The 22,309-nt window shown below is 35.4% G+C and overlaps 1 protein-coding gene across 10 annotated transcripts in view; it reads right to left on the bottom strand.

Annotated features, from left to right (window-relative positions):
• The window catches only part of CPEB3 (cytoplasmic polyadenylation element binding protein 3), an 80,849-nt gene that overhangs the window by 44,191 nt on the left and 14,349 nt on the right, over nt 1-22,309 (bottom strand). For 8 of the 10 annotated variants that reach the window (XM_058841155.1, XM_058841160.1, XM_058841156.1 and 5 more), the window contains one exon: nt 8,051-8,210. In XM_058841155.1, coding sequence (XP_058697138.1) covers nt 8,051-8,210 — 160 coding nt within the window. The remainder of the gene's footprint in view (nt 1-8,050; nt 8,211-22,309) is intronic. The other 2 variants (XM_058841157.1, XM_058841162.1) reach the window with 1 other exon arrangement.

Here is a 22,309-nt window from a genome sequence, read left to right as displayed (position 1 = left end):
TAGGCTGTACTGCTGCTTATCTTACATTGTTAAATTTCTTAAATTATCTCTCCTAAGAACATTTGGAGAGACTTTTCTGGCTGGACTGCTGGGGTGCTCTGCTGCATGTGCAATATCATACTTGTCATGGCTGAGAGCCCAATTCCTTTTTAGAGCACACCAAGTCTGTGCATCTTCTTTTCTGTATTATACTAGAAATGAGATGGTAAATTGAATTTAACTTGGTATTTGTAAAGGAGAGCAATGAACTTGAATGAATTCTGAAATCTTTCTAACAACTTAAAGAAGTATACCTTTCCCACATATGAATCTTTATTGATTCTTTCACAAATAAACTTCTTTTATTGTCTACATAATTTTGAGTTATATGATCAGCTTTGATCATGTATTTGAGAAATAATGCTGTAACAGAAATAGTAAACATGAGTATCAGCCACAGTTTTACCACTACTGCATTTCTTCCTCTATTCATTTACTCTTCCTAAGTGCTTAATGGTTTTTTGAACTTGTGTAATCCTCATCAGTCCCTGGATATGAGCACCCACGTAGTGAAGGACCTTTAAGTCCTTTACAATTACCTATTCCGACCTTTTTTATGTTACGATCAACATTCTAATAAACAATGTTCATTGCTTATATATGATTAAAACTTCTTGCACTATTATACCTCACAATCTGCACCAAGATTGACCACTTATACCAATTCAGCAATCTGTATTTGGCATAAGATTTGCTAGAGAATAGCAAAGTTGGTCTTCTTTTGACCTGTCCTGAACTTTCTGGGAATGCAAACTTGCTTGGAATGAGAACTTCCTCTCACATAATTCTTAAGATCACTGTTGATATCAATTACAATTTATGACTATATAATGACCGTGGCAAGGTCAAATGAAACTGGCAACAGGCCTAGGTCTGTTCTATTTCTTTAGTAATAATACCTCCTTTATCAATCTTACCTTTTCTATGATTTCCAAGTTAGTGCCAATAAAAAGCATTAGAAACCAGCAATACTTATTTGGATAAACACGTAGTAAGTGGGGTAGGGTAGAGTTTAGACACAGAAGAGTGCAAAAACCAAAGCAAGACCAGAATATTATCCCAAACATGTGAAATAAGATTATTTATCTGACTCATGTGTGTTCAGGAGCCCAGTGTACAGCACAACCTATGACTCCACAGAGCCTCCTTCATCTCCCCACACCCCCAGCTCAGCCCTGAGCGCGTGCTCCAGGATTCACAAATGGCCACAAAGCATGAAGCATGTATGTATATACAAGAATTTTAATAATCTTTACCTGAGCAGATAGACCTTAGACCATTCTCTCTACTTTTCCCCAAAATTACAGGCATGTGAAACTATGCCACATTAACCCAACATACATGCCCAAGACAATTTCAACACCAAGAATGTTGTAAGCAAGGGTTCACATAAAAAAAATATAAAAATAAGATGTACCTCTCTGAAGAAGTTTATTGACTTTTTTCTCCCTCCTCTTTTTTTTTTATGTATATTTGCCATTTGTTCACACCCATAATTTAAACACCCACACTTACAGATCTTTAAAAATATTAAAATACTGAGCAGAACAAAAGTACAATTGTTTGCCAGAAGGGAAATATGAAGAACTACTACTGTGTTCACATGTATATACTTTAGCTGCACAAAAACATATTGTGGCTATGTGAAGAAAAGTGTATAATTATCATCTATGAATATCAGTAATAAAACTTCTTCCTATCACTGACTAAGCACATATATCCTATCAGTACAGAAAGCAACCTATAAAATAAAACAGCATATACATTACAGTTAAATGTAGACTTCATAAGTAAATTACATTGCTCCAATAAAACACAGAAGTCTTGCATATATTTAAGTAGTGCAAACATTTTAGCTTGAAAACAGCTATATTTTCAAGATAATAGTACTTTGAAAGCAAGACTTGAACTTAAAGTTAAATTTGGCTTTACTTGTAAGTGGTAGACAAGTATTTGTACACATATGCTCGTTCTACATGAAGTTCTAGAACTGTATTTAAAAGAGCGACATTGGTATTTTTATTACATGTTTGGGGGGGACTAAAATAAAACAGTATCAAAGTAGACTTTTCCAACAGCAATCTATACTAAAATATACAAAACCCTCAAAACAGTAGCAAAGTGATAAAGAAAAAAAGCAAAACAGCTTTAGGTCTTTGTGAGGTCAGTCTTCAATAGCACAATGAAAAAAAGGGAAACAGAAGGAAGATCTGCTATCTCTATAATCACTTCTTAAACTAAACAAAGCAAACAAAAAAACCCCACCACTCCTGACCAAACAGATTCAGCAGGTCAAAGACAAGGACATGCTGGTTGCCAGCAGCAAATTAGGAATATGATCATACTACAGGATCGTTCCAAAAGGCATTTATTTAATTTAAGTAATATAAACCATTTAATGACCATACTCTGTCCTGAAAAAAAATATTAAAGAGGATTTTCTTAAATAAGAAGAGTTTTAAATGGAAAGGCAACATACTCTCCTCCAAAAGGATTAGCATGAGGGGCCAAATTTAAACACAAATACACATGCAAACACATCTGTCTGCTCACTCTGTTTTCCATGAGCATTTACAGAAAGGGGTCTGACAAGCATCGAGATTTTGGGAAATGCTGGTACACTGCACTTTTTTCTAATGAAAATGTTGCAAAAAGCTCCAACAGTGTAGCACCATTTCTAGGACTGAGATGACAACATTTGTTCTATTTGCATGACCTTTGTGTTCAGCTGCTGACTGCAAACACAAATATGATACATTCACCTTCACTTTTCTTAGGTCATGTGGCAAACTTAGTGCTTTGCTTACAAAAAGCTTAGGAACACTTACAGCTGAACAAAACCAGGTGGCAGGTACTGAAATTAATGCAAATCAGAGTGGAAACTTTGTAAAGGTCCATTCCGTGTTTATTACAACAGTCTTAAGTTGCATGTAATCTTCAAACACTTGGCTGTCAAAAATGTGGTTAATTTAAATGTGAACAAGAAATATTAAATTTTGCTTAGTTTTCATATGACCTGATAGTCTTTAAAAAAGTTACGATGCAGTAACTCAGTAACTTCAGTTTTGTATTTCACAAATAAACAGGTGACACTAAGTACTGAAAATCAAGATAAAAAGTTTCTCCACAGATGCTATTTCTGCCTCTGAACTGTTGTACATTTATATTCAACATCTTGACCTCTACTGAAATATTATGACATAATCAACACATTCTTTATGTATCTTTCTACAGAATGATATCCATTAAAATTAGGTTTAATAAAGCCTACTCTTGAAATCTCCCTGTACATATGTTGTCTTCAATTATTTATATTTGAAGTTTTGTCACATTGATACATTAAAAAACACCCAGAATTTTTGTTAGGTGGGGATTTGTAAATTGCAAAGTTTGTTTCTGTTGTGTTTAGAATAAAAACCAAATATTACTGTTATCCAGTGTAATAGTAAATTTTAAATAAATATTTTGAAGGACATGATTTCTCTCCTCAATCTTATACTTAGTTTCACAATCTGTCAGTAGCACATGTGCACAGCATATGATCTAACACAGCTGAAATATTTTATTTAATTATTTAAAAATAGAACAAAGGCAGCTGTTAGTTACTACTGATCAAAATATTTTTTATAGATCAGAATGCCTCTGTTTGTGTTGTAATGCAATCGTTTGACACAGATAAACATATTGCAACAGTGACATATTACACCACAGACAGGAGACACTTTTATGTAGAAAAGAAATGTTCTGGTCAGTGATAAGCAGCATCTCCCCCATAGCCATTCTGATAATTCACTTTTGCCCTACACCTTTAGGTCAAAGCAGAATGTAAATAAAAAAGGTTATAAAATACTGCAAATACAACCTTTCCTTTTTAAAGCAAAACTGTCCCTCATACTTTTTTTAGTGTGTAATATATTGTATTGGCCACTCAGAAAATAAATAAGACTGTTGAGGAAAAACATCTTAGGAGATACTGCACATTTTTGTCAGAGGCCTCTCTATGACTGACATGGGGAACAGGCAGATACCCTGGGCCATACACTGTAATTTGTCACTAACCAAGCTTAAAAATTCCTTTACTCAACTTTTTTCCTTTTTTCCCCTCCTTTTGAAAGAAGAAAAGTGTTTATGAGTATTGACTGAAAGAAAAGAAAAAAATGTTGAAGCTAGTCTTGATGGTAGAGAAATCAGGTAGGTAAGTCTGCCAAAGTGTCAGGACAAACGAAAAAGAGAATTCCTTTTCCATTAATTTACACTCCTTAAATCTCAAAGCATGAAGATGGCAAATGATTTGTAAAGTCACACAGTTCCCAGACTATGAGGACAGAAAGACAGGAACATACAGAAGGGTTCCCCTATGAAGCAGAAAAAGCTGAGAAAAAGAAATCAGTTTTAGAAACAAAACAAGAGCCAACACTGAGCACTTTCTCCCAAGACTAGGCTCATGATAAAATGAAACTTAGATAGATATGCTGACAATTTAGGTCCAGAAACCTCAGATCTAGATTTCAAATCTCTTTTACAGCAAGAAACACAAAAAAGAACTAAGTGACCCTGGCTCTCCTCACTGGAGAGCACCAAGCCAGCCTGCTAATCAGACTGGCTTAATGTAAGTAACTCAGCATTGCAAGAGTGAGGATCGGATCGTTTCCGTTGCACTAAAAATCTGTCAACTTGCTCTGCTCCACACTTGAAAGCAATAAAAAAGTCCCTCCCCCAGAAATATCACTTAATCACATGCCCTCTCAAGGCCAAGTGGATCACGCTTTAAAAGAAGCAATCTGCTTCGGTGACCTTGAAATAAACTCAATTCCATAGCCTACAGGACAAAGCCTGACCATAGCTCAGACTGAGAGAAAGGTATGAAGCTTGAACTAGTACAAACAAGAGGATAGACTCTCTCACCTCGGGCCTCTCCACTACCTCCTCTGAACCAAACAGAGCATAAGGAACTCTGACCCCAAAACAAGAACAAAATATCCCAGAAGCATTTCAATTTGGTCTTCCCATCAGAATCTTTCACGGTTAATCCTCCCACCCACAATCTCATTGGGAGCTCTTGTTCCATACCTAAGAGAATTTTTTTTTTCCAGGTATCTGCTGGGACCTGAAGGACACATATACCAAGAAGGATGATGTTCCAAGCAAAGTTTCAAACTTCAGATAAACCGCTTGCAATATTTTACTCATGAACACATATACAGACAGTACTTCTAAAAATAAGTAGTTGCTGGTAGCAGCAGGTTGAAATGATCCTGAAACAGCTCCACTGGCTATGCAGCACTGGAGGCTCCAAGAAACATACAGTTTTTCTAGAATCAACTCCTCCTGTATTTTCAAAATCAGAGCATTTTGGTACTCACCCTTTTCACCCTTTCCACTTAAAAATTTGGATAGTAAATGTATGGCAAACTGACCTGTAAGCACTGCTAGCTGTGATCGTTTGATTGATTGTTTGAGAAAAAAGGGCTCATTTACCAAAAGAAGAACAATTGTAAAGTTATTTGAAAGCCATCTCATTGCTTTTATTTTAAATTACAATTTTTGTGGCTGCTTTATGAGAGGACAATCACATGCAAGAGGAAGTAAAGATTTAAAGGGAATAAACAGTTTAATATGAAAGACAGAGGTGGTAAAATTAAAAGGAACTAACTCAGAGAGTTGGTTAAGTTAATAATATTCCATAAATTTCACACAGGAGGCACTCACATGGGTTTCTCTACAAGGAATTGAAAAAATTAAGCTGAAGTACATAACCAATATGTTCAAAAAGCTTCAAGGTGAAAATAAATGAAAATTTGGCAATGACTTAAAAGCAAGCCAAAGCAAGCAGAATTGATCACTTACTTTCTGAATGTAGTAACAGACTAAAATGTCCTGCTACCTTAAGGGGGAGAGTCAGAGGAGAGTGGATTAAATAAGAAAAAGCAAGTGAGTTTAGAAGACAACAAAGTGAAATGTGAGGAAGGTGTGGAAAAGTACAGCAGCGAAAACCTTCTGGACCTTTGTACAGAAAAAGAAGTGGAATGTACAGGAAAACAGTCAAGACCAATTTTCACAGAAAAAGAAACAGCAAAAATGAAGTAAGAAATTTGATTTGAGGATTGAATCAGTTTTTGCAGAAGAATGGTTTTCAGGAAAAGGATTCAGCTAAGATAGTAACACAGATCTGTTTAGCACAGAGGAAGACAACACCTCTTGCAAGGGAGAATGAATGTGTCCTGAAAGAGCCGCTCCTACAAATATTCCCAGTCATGCTGCAGTGTGAAAACAGGAACAGGGAAAGTGCACATGAGGCCAGGGCAAGGCTGGGGGCTGGCAAAGTCAGCCCTGTACTTAGATGGGGAAGAAAGAAACACAGCAAAAGCAGCTGTATCATTGGGAAAAAAAACCCCATCAACCAGGTAGGCAGAGACACAGGGAGGTAACTAATAGAAAAGCAGACTTTTCCAACAGCTGCTGACTGGAAGTGAGCTCACTGGCAAAGCAGGAAGGCCAAAACAGGCAAGAAACACCAAATGAGAAAATGAAATAGTTAGAGCATATCCAGTCTGAGACAGAAGCCTTTGTTAGAGCAAAAGTAAAGCTAATGGTCCCACTGTCAAATGGAAAAGATCAATTTAAACTTCATATAATATCTAACTTTAACTATTAATATCTGATCCCACTTCTAACTCCATCTTTTTCATTATTTTCCACACTCAGATTCATATGGAAATTCATTCTAAAAAAATTAGTCTCTATTTTTGTATGTAAATAAATACTGAAAAAACCCATAAAGAGCATGGGAGTTTGAGCTAAATTACAGTGTATCTAACAGGACATAATAAATACTTAACTGTATTTACTAGCAATTTGAATCTTATTTAATGTTCTAATACCAGCCACAAGTTTATGATCAGAATAGACATGAGACTGTATTCCTTGCCATTTTAGATAGATAAATAATGGTTAAAGACACATGAAGGCTGTGGCACAGCAAATTTCAAGATAACAGTGGAAAGCACAGGTTAGAAGGTGATACAGAAGCCAATTTGGTTGGGTTGTGAAAAAAGTCTGTACCCAAAAAGATGGCAAAAAAAGGCACAATACTTCTGACCAAGAAAAAATACTTTTACAAATGGAGAGGAGAGTAACTGAGGTAGTCATGACATCAAAAAATATGTATACAAGCATTAGCATAGAAAGTGCTACACACAAGTGAATTTCTTCTTTGCATTCTGACTTCTTAGTCTTTGGGAACAATAATTTCTTGTTCAATACTTCCTTGGTATATGGCTTACAACTATCTTCAGTCTTAAAAGTCAGCAAGAATGTGCACCTATTTTTAAACATAACCAATGAAAGACAAAGACAAAGGAGGGTGCAGGTTGATCAGGAATTCAGTAAAATGCTGCCACACCTTTTACTATACTATCAGCCAAGTATTAGAAATGGTTTCATCTCTAATACAACACCTGGTAGAACAAGCACAGTTTAACAGCATAAATAATCAAAACTTTCCCAGCACTTAACAATATGTAATCTCTTTCAGCTCCCCGTAACAATCTGAAATCCAAATTAAGATAAATTTATTTAAAGGAAACCTGAAGTAACTATAAAGAGTAACCTTGATACAGTGGTTGGTTTAGGACCAGTGTATCCTGGCTGATAATCCACACATAAGTGAAGTATAACCTTTGAAATCTTTGAAAAAGATGTTGAACACAACAACTGGACTCCAGTTGCATGAAACATATTTTGAAGTGACTGCAGCAAGAGATCTTGCTCTACAATTTGCTGACACAAAATCCCATGTTTCAGATATGCCAGTCAGATAATACTACGATTGTACACTTAGAATAAATGGATACACATTTCATCTTCCTAGTAGAGAAGTTTATCTTTAGATGAGAAAACAGAAATTTCACATAACTGGAAACTCATTCATTAACAAAAAGCTTATAGAAATACTGAAAAGCTGATTTTTTTTTAAACACCAAGCAAGCATGGACATATGAATATTCCTAACCTGTAAAATGATTCCTCCACATTATATCAGCGAAACTCATTGGTGGGCCACTGGGAGGGTAGTGTTTACCTTTCAGAGGCTCATGATCAGTCCTTATCATATCCATTAAGGAATTTTCCAAAGAGTGCAAGTTAAAAGTGTCATAGGGCCTATTCCGGTCCTAGAAGAAAGAAAAAAAAAGATGAAAAGACGAATTTTATTGAAAAACTTAATTTTCTAACATAGGTTCATTTCTTGTTATGTAAATTCCAGCATCCAATTCTACATTTCTTCTTGATAGAACTTTTTATAAGAAAAAAAAAAAAATAAAAATTTATAAATATGCCTACAGTTCTTTAAAATTATACCCTTCATTTTGCAACTGCTGTTTTCACTAGTACAGCTATGCAAAGAGGCTTTCAAATATTTTTAAAAATATACATACAAGCAATAGCTAATTTTAAAAATTATCACTTAAATAAGAACTTAGAAATAAAGAGGCATTAATGCTTACACTGGAATAATGAAATTGTTTCAGAGATTTTTGGTTTACAGTTTCATCATCTGTTTTCTGTCACTGTGCTACCTTAATATCAGAAGAGAAGCAAGCAATGCTCAAGACACCAACAGGCACCCTTGTGCCAGAAAGTACCAATTAATTCTTCAAATGTCTAACATTAACCTGACAGGTTTAAATAAAATACACTAGGCACAAGAAAAAATAGAAGGCAAACTAGGATAACACTTCCACTGTAGGGCACTCAAAAACCTGAGCAAGGGCTGGTCTGTATTGTTTGTATTAAATTGTTTGAATCTTCCATTTTTAATTCACTGTAGTTTTGTTTCTGCTTTTGGTAAGTAAAAGGGAAAACAAAAAGAAAAACAAAACCCAGATTCAGTCTTTAGCAGGCCTACTAGAACAATCAGCTTCAAAATTCAGGAACAGTTCCATAGAGGAAACAACGTACCAATGCCCATGTGTCCTGAGTACTGTAGACCATAAAGCAGGATAACAGCATGGCCCCTTGTAATTATCCTGTTGCTAAAAAAAACTTGCTTTTCTACTCTCATCACTATCATTAAAAAAAAGTGGGATGTTGTATACCATATTATGCTGCAGTTGATAAAGAATGGTATATCATTCCACCCTGCAAACTGAAACCTTTGTTGTAATATGCTCCCACAATTCCTGGAACAATGTTTTTCACATACTGATACTAGAAGACATTTTTGCCTGAAAATCTAGTATTTAAAATCCTCTGAGAAAAAGCAGTATCCATAGAAAAGGTAATCAAATTCTGTCTTAATAAATATTATTTCTCTTGAACCATCTTGTTCTTAGGTTGTCTAAAACTAAAGGAGAGAATGGAGTTCACTGGTATAAATTAAGCTTTCTTTTAATATTCCTGTTCTGGAATTAAAATAAATACACATCATTAAAAGCTTGCTGTTACAGAAAACTCTGAAATACAGACAATCTTACTGTTAAAACTCTCATGTTCCCACAGTACCTACACCAAACTGAAGATCCAGCTTCCCTTATCCAATGTGCTAATGTTGTATTTTCTAGAAGTGGACTACCATTATTTTCTATACACATTTCATCTATAGAGCATTTTTGGCAGTCAAACATGATGTTCAAAGAATAATACTTGATTTCTGTTAGAAGCTATACTAAGTACTGAAGTTCAAATGAGCTCACTGATTTTCAATTCTCATCGTTGACAATTTTTGTCTTCTACAGCTGCTTAGAATTCCAACATTTGTATACTGTTTTTAAAAGAATACTTTTAAAAGTATTACTTTTTTTACTTTTTTTTTTTCACCTATTCAAGTAGATCAATACATTGGAACATAAAATAAAGTATATGTCCAGCAAATCCAAAGTAGATCCTAGGGTAAAAAATAACCCCAAATCAAACAAAAACATACAAAATGCTGAGGTTGGGGTTTTTTTTTTCCAAAAAGAAAACTTCATTTGGTTAAAACAACCTACTTCTTACTAATATGTCCTAGGAGAGGAGAGTTTGTTTTGTTCCATAATCACTTCCTTAAAATACAAAAATGCAAGGCTAAATTGAAAAGAAAAATAATTAACTTCGATTTAAAAAAAAATCCATTTAAGTGATATATTAGTAAATTGATTAAACAGAATCCATATCATTCCTTCAGACCAAGAATTTTGTTGTTTTTTTCTATTTGCGTCTTTTAGATATGTGTACTGCATGCAAGTGAAGAGGTCAGATGCTTCAACACCCAACTATAACACGTTTTTGAAAAGAAAATATGAGTGCAAAGATACAGCTTATATCCTAAATAAGAGTAAGGAAGTATTTTTCCGTCAGATGCGTGCCCTGATCTGGTTTACTATACAGCCATAGCAGAGCTGAGCTGGCAAAACCAACACTGGCAGGCAAGCAAAAGAGCAGGACCACAATGGTAGTTTATTCGAGCCTCAAACATTCCTGAGATTACAGTCTTAGAGGTCAGAAGGCGTGAGTTCAGAAGAGGACACAGCCTACAAACTGAATTTAATTGCCTTTTATTAACATATGTATGTTATATTTTAACTATGCTACTACAGCAGCAAATCCCTGGGAGGTCCTACTTTGTTCTGTAACCTGCCAAGGAGCTGTGCACATGGACACAACTGGAAAAGGGAGAAAGAAATTTTAGAGTGGCAGGAAGGCTATGCAGGGCAGACTTGTTATAATGCTGCATCCTCCTGACCTTTGAAGGGGCACACAAACCTGCAATATATTTTCAAGATTAAAACAGACCTATACTAGACACAAGAAGATCAATTTAATCAAAACCCTTTACCAGGCAATTATAACACTTCCCATTATAGCACTTGAGCAAGATGAATCTAGTAAAAGAAATTTTAGATGCCACAGGTTTTATGAGTATGTTGTGGCAGTGCATAACGCATGCTGACTACAGACTTTGCAGTGTGGGTGATAAAACACAAGTAAGGGCTAACATTCTAGCTCCTAAATAAAAGGGCTATTACCATTTCTCTCAGTAGCTTTCATTTCAGTAGTAACTCATTTGTACTCAATAGATTCAAAAACTATTTTCTAAATTCAGCAATTTCTTCCAAGACAACTGGTGCTTCTGCACACACACACACAATTATGTTTCCTCCTTTCTCAGCATGAACACGTTCTCCTCTGAGTTTCTCTTTTGTGAGCTGATACTGCTCCATCTCCTGGATTTGCCTTTTGCATTGTTTCCATAGGCCACCAAGTGATTGCCAAACAATCCCAACAACATAAACAATTCATAAAGGTCCTTAGCAGCACATGAGAACTTTGCAAGAAAGTTCTGGGACTAGGTCCATGAATTAAAATCAAAATATATATAAAATACAGAGTGATAAAGCATAATAAATAACTTGGAAAAGAAGTTTAAAAATTCAGCAAGTCTGGAAGATTTGCTGGAATATCTTCACAAAGAAGACAAAGCTCCTAAGACCTACTTAGATAAACTGTATTATGGACAAAAGAGAAATCTCCAGCTACCAGGCACTGCCTTTGGCTACAGAATAATCATTAAGTCAGCAAAAGATTAAGTTCAGCCTGCCCATGCTGGATTTTACTGCTGCTGTGTGCAGACAGCAGCTCCTTCCTTGTTAGCTGCTGGTGTGTATGGCAGCATATTTCAGTTCTTAGAATTCTCCAGTCTTGAAAGAAAGAAACAGTTAAGTAATAAGAACTTTTAGAGAATAGATGGGTCCCAAAACTTTAAATCCCAGCTGTTCATGGCTGTTATCTATACACTCATCCATGCCATGGACTTCCTCAAAGTGGATGTGTTAAGCATAGTGAAAAATAACAAATGCATATCAGGATCGGATTTTGAAGGACCACAAGGTAAAACAGACCTTTTAGTTGGAGTTGGGACTCAATTTTCTACCTCTAAACATCTTACTTGTAAGTCTGATAAAAAAAGTTACATAATGCACTGTCAATAATGTTTTAATAAAAAATACATTTTTTTAATAAAAAATCAAAACCAAACAGTAACTTCCAAAAATAACTGCAGAGTCAATACACTAAAATAAAATGAGAAAATACAACAATGTGCATTTTATCTGAATCTCACACTTTTGTGCATATGTATTATGCTAATCTTTAATTACACAACCATGATAATTATTCAGACTCCAGTCTCCATCCAACACACATAATGAACAAGCTCTAGGAATGAATCAAAACAGTGCTTTGAAGAGGACTGTTTATCTCTAGGACAGGGGCCTGTGTCACTTACTCCAGGAGATGGCCGAGTTGTACTAAGTGCATCAGCAAATTCCAGGAAAGCAAAACTAATCTTGAAAGTTATCTTATTTATTAAATAAATATTACTTAGCAGTACCTGAAGTATTGACACATTTGTAACATTTGAAATAAAAATAACTTTTCCTCATTTTTTGTACTCCATAACGTGACAGGCTTTGTTCTGCCCCCTTCAGACTCACAGCAAGGGCATGGAAGGGCAGGGCATACCCAGCACTACTTCAGGTCCCTCCCAGTAGATACATAAAATGTCTTTACTGCTGAGAGAGAAAGATAAAGAATGAGGAAAAAAATATATTACTACATCATGGATGACAATGTCAAGATCAAATCTATAGCTAGGACAGTAAGAGGTGAGAAGTGGATACAGCCTGATTTCCCCACTAACTCTCTCAGCTTGAAGAGGTAGCCCAAAGCAAGTGGAACTAATGAACTAAAACAGGAAATGACTGACCTATCCCATGGCAGAGACATGGAGAACATGCATCTTGCTCCAAAACCTGATCCTGTATCATTTTCTTCTGTCTCTGCAGAGGATTATGGCAGAAAAGACACTTGACTGTTAATTACTAGAGTACAGTTAAAAAGTGACAAGTTCTACCCTAAGAATGCATGTCAGCAATCTAAAACACAGTGCCCAAGTCCAGCTATCATCCATCAGAATCCTTAACCATGAAACACACGGTTGCATGTGTTAAATCCTTGCTGGCATTGTTCTCTACATCTATAGCATAAAAACATTCGGAGTTGAGAGATGCCCTTCATCTACATACTTTTTATTGTGCAAGCAACAAATCCTCAGGTATCTAGACACTCCCAAAGACCCATTTCCCTAGGTCAACATATTTCAGCTCACTGACTTCCTACTAAGCTTCCTATATTCTGAACACTATCTCAGTTTCAGTAATTTATTTCAGTGTTCTACATTTTCATGCTGCCCTAGATTTTTCAGTTTTCTGCACCAGTACATGGCACAACACGACCCAACTCTGCTGAGCAACAAGATGGCTTCGACTCACTGAAATATGAACTGTTTCCAGAATACCACAGCTCCAGCGAGGCTCACAGGAGTCATCAGAGCCTGCAACATTACATGTAATATTTTGATGAGAACAATGAGATCTAGGGAACAGCTAAAACTCTTACGGCTTAAACAACTTTCCTATCAATGCAAATTTCTCCACAGGGGTCACTGCTGTGTTTTTTCTGTGCCCAACATAAACCTGGATTTGGCTGGACAGGATCGCTAAGCATTGCCAACAAAAGCTGAAGTCAATGGAAGCAGGGCTTTGAATAAATACAGGGTAGAGCGCCAGCACTGTTTCAAACAGGGCTCCCTCACTCTGTTCTAGCACCTGCAGCACAGGTTATTACTAAGAACACAAGGAAAACAAGTTTGTCTTGTTTCAGTATCTCAATTCAAAATAGCAAAACCAACAACTGCAAAAATAAAAAAAAGTATTCTGAAGTTTAGCTTGGGACATGCTCAACATGCCATGATTGTGCACATGAATGATCACATACAGCACGCTTTAAATGCTTGCTGGGCATTCCTTCACTTCTCGCAGCTTCAGCTGGGATGCAATCTCACTGCATTCTCAGGGAAGCTAAAAAAAAGTCTTTCAAAATACAGGAAATCTGAGGAATTCAGTGACATGGTAAAGTAAAATTATCACTGTACAAAAGAATAAAAAAATTGTAAATAGCAAGCGTTACTTCCTTTGCAGCTTGGTGCTGGAATGCTGCCAATAATGACATGACTGACAACCCAAATGCACGCAGAACCAGAACAACAAGAAATTTCAGTAATTCTTCCTTATATTTGATTTAATAAAAAAATGAAATAAACCAAACCAAATAAGGAGACATAAAATGTACGTAGGGTAAGTTTGTCTATGTCCATAACGAGGCATAGCTACTAACACCAAGTCTTAATGGAATTTTATTTGAATTCCACTTTCTTTTTTATCTTTCCAGTTAATTTTCGGTAGTAGTAAACTAAGGTGGATTTATTGTGTTCCTTTACTGGAACAAATTAGGGAATGTTTTCTTATATTATTGTTGCTCTTGGAATGTGCACAGAACACATCAACTTCTCATATATTTGTCTTTTCTCAACATTACCAACTGTAGCACATTTTATTTTCATAGGTGTTCAGAAGTTCACTAGGCAAAAGGTGAATTTTTTAAAGCCTATTTAGAAGGCTTCTAAGAAAAATAAGGAAGTCTAATACACATATAAAACAATATCTAACTGTATAAAGATTGTGGAAACATTTCCATGTAATTTGAAAAATAACATTTCAAAACTCTAGTTAATATTTAGTCACCTTGTCTGTGTTATATAAACTTTTATAGTTAACATGCAAGAACTCGGACTGAATCCAAAAGCCTTGAAAACTTGACCTACTCAAGCAATTTTTTCACAAAGAAAGGTGAAGTTGTATTCAAACTTTAAACCCTTATAAATTCTGAGTTCTAAAATCTTTTAGTGAAATGTACGTAATTTTTATTTTCAGATTAACTAAAAGCACAGAAATCGGAAGAGGTACAATCAGCATTATAGAGAATTACAAAAACTAATAAAAATTATATTATTTGGTTCAAATGTCCCTTTACTTTGCAGTTGAGATTCCCTTTTTGCACAAACCAAATACACATTCAAAATAAACATAAGAAAGTTCAGTCTTTATAGCTGTAAGACTTGGCATCATATTCACTGAACAGAATAGCCCGTCAAGGTCCTGAATATTAAATATTTGCTTCTGAAGCAGGGGAAGAAAGTAATTTAATTCACCCTGCACTTTCCTAAACAGGGCTGGTAACTTAGCTATTCTTCCAATACATATATTTATAATATGTCAAGCATGTAATTTACATGATCAATAGTGTTATTTCTCCATTTAATGACAGTCAAGCACAGAGTCAAATGCTTCAATGGGGAACACCATCTTTTAACTTGCTACCATCTTTGCAAAAAGAAATATGATAATATAATACAATTAATACTTCTAGCATCATCTTTTGCCATGAAAACAATTGAAAAACATATTTTAAAAGCCCAAACAACCCCCCCCCCCAAAAAATCCAGAAGAATCAACAAAACGTCTATTATTTTTACAGCCATTACACTACTGTAGGGAATGATCTGCAGACAGTACAACTGACTGAGCACTCAGTGACAGGATTTATGTTTAGTCATATTTTGTTCACTGCAATACTTTAGATAAAAATCTGCCCATCAGTCCTGCTGCTGAATGCATGTCAAAAAGCTGATGTATCCACTTTCTATTATAGTTACTGATTCCAGTAACAAACAGTTTTAACACTTGTAAAATATAGGATTAAAGTAGTTACACCCAAGATGACCATCAATTCACAAAAACAAGCAAGTGGAAAAAAAAAATATGTCAGCAGTAGAATTTACAAGCCCATTCATTATACCCTTGAGCTATTAAAATGACATCATTTAACTGGTTCATTGGCCTGCTGTGCAAGAGTTCAGCACTGATAAGTTACCTTTGGGCTTCTACCACTCTGTTCAGCAGAATGTTGCCTGTGTCCTATAGCAAGGAAAAAATAACACTGACCTCCTTGCCAGACGAATCAGCACAAGTGCAAACCTCAGATCACAAAATGAAAGCACTGCAGAGATGCAAAGGAGGAGCGAGTACCGGGGATGCTACAACATGAAAGGATCTGAATAATCCCACTTTGCAAGCTGGACCACAGAATGTAAAACACAGCAGAGACATGTTGTATAAGGAAGCTATTGTCTCAAAGATTTACAGTCTGCCTCGTGGTATGATAGCATAATGAGACAAAATGGGAGATAGAAAAGAATACAAGTAATCACTGTCAAACAGATGTCTGAGCACCACTGCCCAGTAGTTTCATTTACTATGGCCACCAAGCAAAGGAGACTCAAGGATTTCTCTGAAACGGTGGTTTTGTCTACAGTTACTGATCACCAGTGACAAGGAATATCTTGGTAAGAGGAAAACAAAAAGTGTCACTGAAATGTTTAAGCCTGATGACAAATAAAATATTGTCTCTCACCCTAACCCATTGAGCTTATAAGAAAAATGTGACTAACACAACATCTAACTGGCACATTCCATGTCACGCTCCTGTTCCATTTCTGCTGTGCTCAGAAAATAGTACCTCCTGAAAAAATCTTGTGTCAGAACTGCAGTAGCTATTTCAACAAAAGAGAGGTACCACATTTCATCTGCTTACACAGGACAAGATCCTCAGCTACAGGTCTGGAGAACTGTCCAAACTTACCAGTTACTCATGTGAACTACCCAAGTCTTAACTTTATACTATTATAGCACAATTAATATGCATGATAAATTGAGGCACACAACAATTCACTCTGTCACCTTCTTCCTAAGGGGACTGAGAATAGCTAAGCAGCAAATCTTGTCCATCCTGGGACTTTATCAAGGACATAATCAACCACAGAATCCCAAGCTGCCTCAGACACCTCCATGTAAGGGAAACAGAACTACAGGCTTTCTCAAGCTGCACACCTACTTCTAAACATGAGCTGAAGACTCCTGTATAGCCAGTGAGATACCAGGCAAACCTTTTCCTGAAGTGTCATTATGTTAGAAGCTCTAATTTAAAAATATTTGCTGTTACAAATTTGATTATCTGCAAAATTACGAAAGTGCATATATGCAACTGAACAGGCAGGAAACAGCAGACAGTAGCAATCCAAAGACCACTTGTAACGTCCAGCTTACTTAGAGGAAGGAAGGGCAGAAGCAGAGCAAAAAATCCCAAACCAAAATTACGTTTTAATCAGAAGCAGCTCTTTAGATCAATTATAAGTAAGCAATTCCATTTCAGATTAAATTCTATAAACAAAGGAATTTTTCAAGTGGCAAGTTCTGAATCATCCTACGTACAAAAAAAAGTTCAATTTAATAACAAATTCAGAATTAATTTATTAAATATATTACCTTCATATGACAATATATTAAAATAGTAACTGAATCAACTATGCATGCTTCCATCTTTTATTGCCTAAGGGGCTTAAAGGCAGAGGATATGAGGAAAAGAATAACTAACTGTATGATGTATAAAATGCCTGAACACTTACATTAAAATTCTTTAAAAAAAACAGAATAAAAAATTCTTCCTCTTAGATAAGAGGCCATGAGCAGTTGTGTTGTCAAGTAGGTGTTACGCATTCAAATTACTGCTGCACATTTGGATTTAATTAAAATAATTCAGAAATCACAAGACGCAAGTGTGAGCAACCAATTAACCAAAAGGAAACCTTTATGCAGAAATTGAAAACCATATTCATAGGAGCAGGAAAAGCACTTTCCTTTTACATCATAAGAGCTAAACTGATTAGCACATGGCAAATTTAGTAAAGATTGCTCCAGACAGGAAAAATGTCTTGAGATAAAAGCCTGCCTGACTTGCAACAGAATTCTCCTTTTTTTTTGCATAGGGTAATAAAAACTGACAGGCGCCTTAAGAAATTGTTGTTACAAGGAAAGAACTGGGATGTTCATCCACTTACATATATTCAGGGAAACTGTAGAAAGTCAGCATGAATACCTTCGACAACCAATGTCTAGAAAAAGTCTAGCAAGACTGAGAAAAAAAATTTTAAAAACACCAGAAGAAGTCAGGAGAAAATAATGTAGCCACCATAACTGTTCTTCACATTCACAGAGGAAACTCAGGTAAAGAAGAGTAAACAGAGAAGACAGATAAAGAGTAAGAGAAAGCAATTTCATCTATCCAGCTCAGTAACTGATGAGGTGCATGGCAACATCGTCACCAAAAGGAGCCAGAGTCAGTAAGGTCCACAATGGAACTACTAACACTAGACTAAGTAACACTGTCAGCACTTTGTATATCTGACCAACAAAATAAAAATGAAAGAAATGCAGTAATTGATGCATGATATGAAGTTAAAGATTATAAACACTGTTTCTAGTTTTTATGACTAAAATTCAAGGATTTTGTCTCTTAGTCAGAACAGAGCAGAAATACTGTAGCATTATGCATTACTGAAGCAATACCCTGGAAACGATGATTCCTGCTTCTTGAAAGATTAGGATATGGCTGATCTGACCAGGACCTCCACAGAGCATTTCACATGGTGCTACAGGCAAAGTGACCACATAAATGGAGACAAAAAAGTAACCAGTGCAATTGAGATAAGAAAGAAAACGGCAAAACAGGAAAGAACTGCTAGTGCTCAACAGAATCTGCTAAAGAAAAGTGAATAATGCAGTTTCTTAAGGGCAAATCTTGAGACCAGTTTTGTTGAGACCACTTGAGATACTTGAAGTGAGTAGTCGGTTATTAAAGTAGAAACAATAATATTTACAAGACATCATCAACCCAGAGGAGATAAGCTCATCATACAAAAAGAGCTGAAGAACTGCAGCAAAACAGACTAATATTTAATAGCACTAACTACAAGGTCACAACTCAAGGACTCAGTCTTCACCCTAAAGTGGACCTCATCAACCAGTAAGAATGACACAGAAAGGAGAAATACAGGAATTTTTCAGTCAATTTCTGGACAAATAGAAACCACAAATATAAATGTTATGTGTGAAAAAGTAAACAAAATTGTAGGTTGTATGAAAAACTATGTATCTCATATGGTTGCCTTTTGCATCTATGTATGCCTGTATTCATAAAAATAGCTATTTTCACTGTGTTTGTTCTTTTAAATTAATTCTCCTTTCTCTACATGTCCAGTGGAGCCAAGGACTGAGCTATATTTTGAGACATTCACCAGTTCAAGTTTATATTCAAACAAAGCTACTGTGCAAGCAAAATAATTTGCAAGAAAACTTTCCAGTTTCTATACAAAGTGAAGCCTTTCAGAAAACATGTAAAATTTACTATAACCAATTTTCAAGTAGTTTTGAATGGCATACACAACAGCAGGTACTTCTCCCTTGCCTAGCAAGAAAAAAATGTTATATAAGTCATCTACTACTTAGTAAAACCATGTCAGAAGAGTGTGTTCCTGTTTAGACAGGGGAGGTAAGACTGCCTGCAGAAAGTTGCATCAAAACATCACCTGTAAAATCTGCTGACAATTATGGCAGATTTTTTTACTCAAAAGTCACAGGTAGAGCTTTACTTATTAGCAGCCAAAAGTAGGAGAGGCCACCCACCTGAGGACCCTTACCACTAAATGTTGAATCTGGTCCAAACTTTTCAAGATTCTATTTGCAGAAATGCTCATCCACAGAAAGTGAATGGGTATATTGTCATGTTGGATTGCCATATTTGAAAATGCCACAGCTTCCCTTCCATTCTGTACTATAAAAGTCCTACTTTTTCTTGTTCCTGACTTTTGTTTCCTCTACTCTCTTGTTCTCTCTTAGTCTTCCTGCTGCACAGTCAGCTGCTACTTCAGGCTTTGTGAGTTTTAAGAAAAACCCTTTCAGTTACTGTGAGAGGTCTCACTGTTCTCAATTTTTTTTCAATTGTCATAGGAAGAAACAATATGATCCTGGAGAGAATGCATGAGCAAGAGAATTATTTAGCAAGGTGAATTAATTAGGTCAGACTGTTGTAGGCATCATGAGTTTAAAACTAAAAGTTATCTTTATATGTAGTTAAAGAAATTCCAAACCCACAAAGTGTGCTATAAACATTTTACATGTTTGGTTATTACACACCTTAATGCTTACTAAGCACATCAATAGATGATACTAGATTTGCTTATAAGCCATCTATTAACATGCTAATAATCACTTAATACATTAAAAATTTGTTAACCCTTTACAAATATAAAGGTCATGTAGAAATGGGAGTAACACTAGCTAACTCCACATTAATTCATTAATGCTTTTAACACATCTCTTTCTCAAAGCAAGGTACTTCAGCAGAATGAAGCAGTTACTTTCAACAAGGAATCAGGACTTTTCATTTAATCCAAAACAGTATATAATCATTCAAGTGTTTAAAAACAAAATAATTACACTGTTTATTTCAGCAATTTTCAGAAGAAGCTACAATTCCAAAGACTTTCTTTAGGAAATGAGTCTTAGCTGCAAAAAAGAGCCTCACTTAGAGAATCAAAGCCAGAGAGCTTAGGTGGGTGAATTTCTTTGTTGTCTGACATTTCTCATTAAAAGATTGGCTTTAACTTGCCTACAGTGTTGCCAAAAATAACTTTTTAGGATGAATCTTTTTAAGCTGAGTAAGTAATTCTTCCATGTAAGAAACATGAATTTCACCAGAACGTCCATTTATGACTATGACAGAAAACAAAATCAAATATAAAAGGTCCACGATAAAGCCATAATGAATGCTTTTCTCATTTATGTCAGATGCGGTTTTTTTGTCAATTTTGTGAAAATCCATCCCTACTCATACATTTTGGAAGCTCAGTTTGGGCATGAGGAAAGAAAATCAGTTCTGCATGTTCAGACTAATTTATCACTTGGTTAAAATATCTAAATTTCTAGAATTTGGAACTTCTAGCCAGTATTTCTGAAAATTCCATTCTCCTTGAATTTGATTAAACCTACTTAAAACCCCTCATACTAATAATTTTGCACAGGACTAAGTGACTATGATTTGGCTTATGACTACAGGCATTTATTGGGCCATCCTCTGTAACCTGAAGCTTTGACACAAAGTGGAATAGGCCAATTCAAATGAGAAGCCTCACTGAAAAAAAAATAAAATCAAAATTCAGGAACAGGAAGAAATAGATGTTTGAAAGCAGCCAAATAGTTCAAGGGCAGATAAAATAAAGAAAAATAGTTATGCCCACTAAAACCTATTGACAGTGCTCTGTATACATAACTTTCATTAACTTTGTTAAACCAAGAGACCAGAACTGTAGAGCTGATCAAAAGCTTCCTAACTTGGGTGATGAATCATGTACAGCTTATCATCCTAACATACAACAGAATCTGTGGTTTTGTTTAAGTAGTTATTTAAAATCTAGGAATTTAAAAGAAAACTGTTGCAAATTCCTGCAAATTTTGCAAAGCCATCCAGGAAAAAAAAATAGAAAGGGCAGGAGTAAGACCTGAAAGAAGTAAGAATCTGGAAGATATGGAGAACAATATACACAGTTGAAGGAAAAGTAGGTATTAAAGAAATTAAATATTTTACTTCTTTTCTCTTCCCTGATGAAATTCTTAATTCCTGAGTAATTTGTATGTAGCATAAACTAAAAGTTTTCACAGGAACCAATTTACTGTCTTTACTTTTTCACGCCTGATTTAAGATTCACACGAACAGCAAACTTAAGAGACTGCAGTGGATGTTCTGTTTTCAAAGACCTATTTTCTAAATATTTTAGAAAAAACCTACAATTTTTCAGTCTTCTCAGATTGAACATTGAGAAGGAAATGAATTTCCCAAACTCTGTGCCTCCTATTTACATCTGTAGAATGCACTTCACATCATCTCTTCTAACACTGTTGTGACAAAGCAGATCAATATCTATCCTGATTGGCACAGTGCTTCTCTCCTGTAAGATCTTAAAAAAACTGACAACTTTATCTCTGGAATGTGTTTGAGAAACATGCAATAAAGGGACAAAGTCATTTGTCCACAACAAGGAGGAAAAGGAAGACATCAATTAATTGTGATTTACAAATTCTACTTCTGGCTTGTAGGAAAAGAAAGAATCATCTAACTGAAACTTATGAAAATGAAAACATTGACCAAGTCTGACCAAACACAAGCAACATTTATGTGACCTTTCACAGCTTGCATTTTTAAAATTCTGAAATTTACACATAATAATAAAATGATTACACAAATTAAGATCTAATTCTATATACAAAAATTTTACATTCTTCTAACTACTGAGACAACTGCTTAGCACCCGTACGTACAGCATTCTAACAATTGCTTAAAAGCAATGTTTTTTTGAAACATGGAAAAATTAGATTAAAAAAAATAATGAAACAAAATATGGCAATACTATCCTAAATTTAGGTACAGAATGTATAAGACAGCC

Source organism: Poecile atricapillus, chromosome 6 (genome assembly GCF_030490865.1).
Source record: "Poecile atricapillus isolate bPoeAtr1 chromosome 6, bPoeAtr1.hap1, whole genome shotgun sequence".
Classification (NCBI taxonomy): domain Eukaryota; kingdom Metazoa; phylum Chordata; class Aves; order Passeriformes; family Paridae; genus Poecile; species Poecile atricapillus.
The sequence above is the reverse complement of the archived record's forward strand: the minus strand, read 5'-3'. Positions and strand labels throughout refer to the sequence as shown.